We start from the raw sequence: 6379 nt of genomic DNA, 5'->3' as shown, positions 1-6379 counted from the left end.
GCACAGGAGGAGACTGTCCATCCTTCTCCCATGGAGTGGTAGGTGGCCTCAAACCACATGCCTTTGGGATTGCAGCACATCTTCTTGCCATTGTTGATTGCTGTCGAGTCAAGCACGACGCACAGGGATTCTATGAACAAAAGAAGCCTTTCTATATCTATTGTTTCTCAAAGTTCATTGAGTTTTCCAGAGGCATGTTGTTTAGGAAGTGGATGCCACTAGGCCACCATAAATAATCTAATACTTGAGAAAACTTTGTCTCATATATTTTGCGAATGTTGCCAGGAGAGAACATGCCTTGAAGAGGAATATCATACTTGGAGATGCAGAGTGTGGGTGAAGGAGGAAGAGCCTCAATCAGATGGATTGGACAGTGGTGGTCACAATGGGCTCTACCACGTCAGGATGTGTGAGGATGACACAGGATAGGCAGGTTTCACATCTGTTGTTCATAGGGTTGCTCTGGGTCCTACTCCACGCACCTAAGAACACAATACCTGAGGAGCGTGGTCATAAGACATTTACCTTCCTTCATCTACCAACCACTCTCCAAACAGAAGCAGTTTGCCTCTGCATCCTCCTAAAAGGCACTTGATCTTTACCCCACAGTGTAGCTGTTGAGTCTGAACTGCATAGTCTGAGCAGCTCAATGTCTTATCCACAGCTCTTGTAGGTCACACAATTCTTGTGTAAGAAACAGCAGATCAAAAGGAGTCAAGGTTTTGCAGTTCCACTGATTGGAATCTTGTATCTATTCTTTAGTGGACAGGTGGTCTTGGGACACACTTTAACTGAGCCTGTTTTCTTATCTATGAGATTAAAAATATCTTTTTATATAAGGCTCCCAAGAGGAGTAAGTGAAATAATGTATGCCAACCACCACTGTTATGTTCATCTGACACACTGTAATTGTAAAAGGAGCAAGGGCCCCAGGGAGCTGGCCATATCTGATCTCTATAAACTCCACAAGGGGGAACTGTTCCCGTCAACAATATCAACACAAAATTAATTTCTATGAAGTCAGACATGTCCCCCATGCTCCTGCATCTTTTTTGAACATCAATCTCATCCCAACATCAAGCTTACTGCTCTACTGGGTTCAAAATCTGTTGCAAAAGCTCACAGACCACAGAGAACCATATTAAGTGAAAAAAGCTACAATTCAGGTTGGTAGCAGATACTGTCACTCAGTCAGCCCAACTTCCAAAATGTGCTCACAGGCATCTCAGTCCTGGCTTTAGTCAAGTGTAACAAAGCCCTTGTTGTTTCGGTTGTGTGTTGTCATGTTGGAACTAATGTATAGCTGACCCCTCAGCAGGCTTTCAGAGACAGTAAATTGCACAGGAGGAGACCACCCATCCTTCTCCCATAGAGTAGCCCATGGATTTGAACTGTGTGACTTTGAGATTGCAGTGCAGCTTCTTACCACTAGCACTCCCTACAAAGCCTACAGTCTTGCCAATTATGACTCTCCTCCTGAGTTCTCCAAAGGCTCTTAGCTTGGTTCCATGGGGTAGCAGTCCCAAGGCCAGCTTCTTCTCATATCAGAAAGCTGCTTCTCTGCTGTGGCTGCTACACTCTTCTATCGGTATGGCTGGTATAAGCATCTCTGGCCCTGAACAGCACGCTCCATTCTCCTGCTTCATTTTTGCTGTTGGGGAGATTACCACAATTTGCCACTGAATCTGGTGAATTTAGTGGTGAGAACAGCCAATCCCCTCGTGGATAGGGTAACACACCCTATTTGCATATTTCTACCCACCCACATGGCAAAGTCAAAGTCAATGGTTAGGGGAGCCATTTTGAACAACAAACTGTTAGCCCCACCGTGGTGGTTTGTGTGTTGCAGTGATGCTGAAAAGCTATGCCACTGGCATTTCAGCCAGCAGCTGGGTCGCCCATGGTGGACAGATTTCAGGAGAGCTTCCAGACTAAGACATAGGAAGAAGCAGAATGGGTCATGCACTTCTGAATTAATGTGCCCTCCAAAAACCCATGAGGAGCAGCAGGACATTGAAACAGGGCCAGAAGGGAAGCCCCTTAGGTTGGAAGGCACTCAAAAAGCACCTGGGGAATTGTTTCCACCTCAGAGGAGAATTTCTCCTAAAGATGCTGATGGAGTAGTGTTCATGTGCTGATCTGGCAAGACTCAAAATGAGGAGAAACAGCTGCAAACAACCAGTAGTAGCTGGAATGTGAAATGGATGAAGTCTGAACCTAGGAAAATTGGAAGTTGTAAAAAGTGAAAGGGAATGCAAAAAGATCATGTTAGGCACCACCAAGCTGAGATGAACTGGGAGGGGCCATTCTGAATCAGACAATCCAGTGATTTACTATGCCAGGAATGAGAACTTAATAAGGAATTGTGTCACAATCATCATCAAAAAGAACATTTAAAGATCTATCATGATGTACAATCTCAGTGATAATACTTACACTCAGGTAAGACAATCTGTTCCCACAACTATTATTCAAATATACACACCAAGCACTAAAACCAGCTATGAAGAAAGTGAAGGTTTCCATCTACTTGTGCATTCCTAAATCGATCAAACAAGGTCACGAGAGTTTTTATCCTACCTGGATTTAAAAACCACCTCAAGAATAGATTTGACGCATCGAACAGTATTGGCAGAAGACAAGTTGTGAGAACAAGGACATCACCCATGAGAAAAGCAAAAAGGTCATCACAAAAATAGGGGGGGGGGGAGAAATAAAAGACCAAAACAGATTTTGGACAAGATTCTGAAATTTTATCTTCAGTGTAGAGATGCCAATGGGGGGAAATGATTAAGTAAAAGAGATAAACAAGGGTAGTTCAAGAAGACAGAGCCAAACATTGTAATGAAATGTACAAAGATCTGGAATTTTAAAAAGGAAAATAAATATCCTAGACATTACTCGAGCTAAAAGAACTGAAGAATAAATCCAAGCCTCAAGATGCAATCCTGAAAGACTTTATGGGCAAAGGACTGACTAATGTTGGAATCATCAAAAGGTGGAAGGACTCCATAGAGTCATCGTACTCCCAAAAATCCCTGGTTGATATGGAATCATTTCAAGAAGACATATATGATCAAATAACAATAGTACGGAGGGAAGAAGGCCAAGTTTCACTGAAGATGTTGGAAAAAAATAAAAATAGGGCCCCAGGAATTTACAGAAAACCAACTGGCATGCTTCAACAAAAAGATATCTGGAAGAAAACTACCTGCCCACTGACTGGAAGAGATCTGTATTTGCTCACATTCCAAGAAAAGGGAATCCAATGGAAGTCAGAAATATATATAAAAATATATCAATATCACATGCAAGTAAAATCTTGCTGATCACTTTAAAAATGGCTAGGACCGCAGGTCAGCGCCTCCGCCCCTCCCTCCACCGCCCGCCAGGGCGACCCGCCCTGCCCGGTTCCCTTCCTTCTCCGGCCTCGGACGGAAACCACCAGCCTCCCACCCAGCGGAACTTTCAGCACGAGGTAGCGCAAGCACCCGGAGTCATCCTGGGCTTCCGGTCCTCGACGATAACTTCCGGCGCCTCCGAGCTGACCAATGGCGTGGAAGCGGAGGCGGGCCGATGCGCCTCGGCTCCTCCCCGCCCGGTGTTTCTCAGGCGGCCAGGGGAGGCGGCGGACGCACTCATGGCTGCTGCGGGGAAGCTAAACCCCCTGCGCCTCCCGCCCTTGCCCACGATTCGGGAAATCATTAAGTTGTACAAGCTGCACGCGCTGAAGCAGTTGTCCCAGAACTTCCTCCTGGACTTGAGGCTGACAGGTGGATGGCTGCTCCCGGGTGTCTCGCGGGGAGGAGGGCTGGGGTCCCGGGCGGGTGGCGGGCGTGCGCTATCGGGGTCCACGACCCCCCAAGATCCACGTGCGGATCCCGTTTAGGGAATGTGGCCTGGGAGCTTGACCCTGTCCGAGGCTCCGGAGGGAGAGCCACGCGCCGGGAAGGGCTCTGAGCATTGGGGTCCTGGCGTGTTGACATCTGAACACGTGCTTTCACGTGCCTTTCAGAGTTCATTGAACTTCGTGCAGTGATTTGATCGGCAACCTGTAGCTGAACAAGAGCATCACTTCTCGTGTTCGGTGTCACTGTTGTTGTTATGTTAGGTGTTTTGCGTCAAGTCGACCCATAATGACTCTTATGAACTACACATCTGAACCCTGTGCTATCCAGTGCGGTCTTCACAACCTCTGACACATTTGAGGGCCATTGCTGCAGTCACTGTACCAATCTACCTTTTGACAGTCTTTGCCTCTTTCAAGCGTGATGGCCCTACCTGAGAAATAGCCTCTCTTAGCAACATCCTTCATCATCTTTGCCTCCAAGGAGCACTCTGGTTACACCTTCTCCAGGACACATCTGATGTTTCTTTTTGCAGTCCATGGGATATTCAGTACTCTTCTCCAACATCACATTTCAAAGTCGTCATTTTTTTTTCTGGCATCCTTTTTCATTGTCTAGTTCTCAGATGCATAGCAAGTAATTGAAAAGGCCATGTCCTAAATCAGATGCACCTTAGTCTTCAAACTGACATCGTTGCTCCTCAGTTTAATTGACAGATCCCTGACAGCAGACTTGTCCAGTATAATACATCTCTTGATCTCTTGACAGCTGCTGCCAAAAATACTATTGTGGATCTAAATAAGGTGAAATGGTTGACAATTTCAGTCTTTTCTCCATCCATCATGACATTGCCTATTGACCTACTGGTGAGGATTTTTGTTTTGCTGTTGAAATGCAGTCCATATTGAAACTGAAGTCTTTGATGCTCTGCAGTAAGAATTCGTTATTTGAACCACTGCTTGTTAAGTCTTTGCAATCCCTAAGTGCTCAAATACTCATTCAGTAAATGCTTTTCTAGCACAAAGCTGGTGAGGGGGAACCACTATTGCATAGCAAGTCAAAGTTCTGCCCCAGGGAGCACACATTTGTAAATATATTCACATACCCACACTTTCATTATACAAACAAGACTTTACCTTTTCTGATGTAAAGTTTATATATATTTTTTTCATTAAAGGTATAATTTTTTCATTAAAGTTTTGACAAATGTATACTCTTAAGTACTACCTCCATTCCTTAGTGGTCTTTGAAAACAGAGCTTGTTGTGTTGGTTTTTTTTAAAAAAAAGATGTTTTTTCATCTCCTTTACTGTTGGGCACTTAGTTTTGATGTTTTACCATTTTATTATAATTTAACTTCATTGGTGAGGAATTGCCCTGTCATCTCAAAGGCAGATGTTTCAACTCTGTCAGCTGCTCCATGGGAGAAAGATGAGCAATCCGCTCCCCTGTGATTTACTGCTTCGGAAAGAAAACCTGTTGGAGGGTCTACTGTGAGTTGATCCCATTCGAAGGTATATAACAACAGTCAGAAACTGGAAGGAGCATAAAGTCTTGCTCATAAAGTTCATTTCCCATGAAATGAAACAAAGTCACATATAAGAGTCTTTAATTTTTGTTTTGTTTTTAATTCCACAATGTGTTGTTTTATTTGAAACCACTCCACTGGTGGACCCCAGGGTCAGCGTAGGTCGGTAACCTCTCACCAAGCAGAAGCCTGGAGGTCCATGGCCCTACGCTGATGGCTCCCTGGGTGTTCTTGGAGCTGAGGGAGGTGGCAGTGCTCATCTCGTTCTGATCCTGGCCGGCCTGGTTCACCTTCACCTTCTTGTTAAACTCATGGTCATGGCTGCAGAACACTTGCTCTTCCGCCCTCTTTGCCTTTCTGTGACGGCTGGAAGGCTTTTGGCTGGATTTTTCCCTCAGTTTTCCGTGAGATCTCTTCTTCATTGGTCATGGCACCTTTGGTCTAGATAAATGCTTGCGCTTACAGGAAGCCTTGCCAGGGGGCTTACCCCTGGAAGTGATGGAAAAGGCTGCCCAGCTGCTGAAGAAGATGGTTGTGACTCCTTGGCTGTCTTTACTCTACACAAGTCTTCCATTTGTCTCAGATCCATTAAATTTTTTGACATAGAGGTCAACTCTGGGTCAGTGACATTGAGTAGACAGCATAACTCTCCTTTCGTGCCTCACCTGTTAAATTGAAAAGGGATCATCTAACCATAGTAACTCTACAGGACAGCTTAGTTCTGCCCATGAAAGAGTTCTAAGGCTGTAATCTTTCTGGGAGCTGACTGCCACATCCTTCTCCAGAGCAGCTGATGACTTCGAACCACTGACCTTTTGCTGCAGAGCAGGTGGTGACTTTGGTCCACTGACCTTTTGCTTAACCACTGCATCACTAGGGCTTCTTAGGGAACAACTATAAGATCTTTAAAAAATGACCAGTCGTACCTTTGGAGGCAAAGAGGACAAAGCTTCATCTCACATACTTTGAGCATATTGCCAGGCAAGGCTTTTTCTTTTTTTTTT

General features: G+C 45.0%; 1 protein-coding gene across 1 annotated transcript in view; it reads left to right on the top strand.

Annotated features, from left to right (window-relative positions):
• The first annotated feature begins 3640 nt into the window (after window positions 1-3640).
• Window positions 3641-6379, top strand: part of TFB1M (transcription factor B1, mitochondrial) — a 68316-nt gene continuing 65577 nt past the window's right edge. Inside the window, exon 1 of the mRNA XM_006882810.1 lies at window positions 3641-3773. Within this exon, the coding sequence (XP_006882872.1) occupies window positions 3641-3773 (133 nt within the window). The remainder of the gene's footprint in view (window positions 3774-6379) is intronic.

This window comes from Elephantulus edwardii, unplaced genomic scaffold, assembly GCF_000299155.1.
Source record: "Elephantulus edwardii isolate Elephantulus edwardi_28Jun2011 unplaced genomic scaffold, EleEdw1.0 scaffold00024, whole genome shotgun sequence".
NCBI classification, from domain to species: Eukaryota; Metazoa; Chordata; class Mammalia; order Macroscelidea; family Macroscelididae; genus Elephantulus; species Elephantulus edwardii.
The sequence above is the reverse complement of the archived record's forward strand: the minus strand, read 5'-3'. Positions and strand labels throughout refer to the sequence as shown.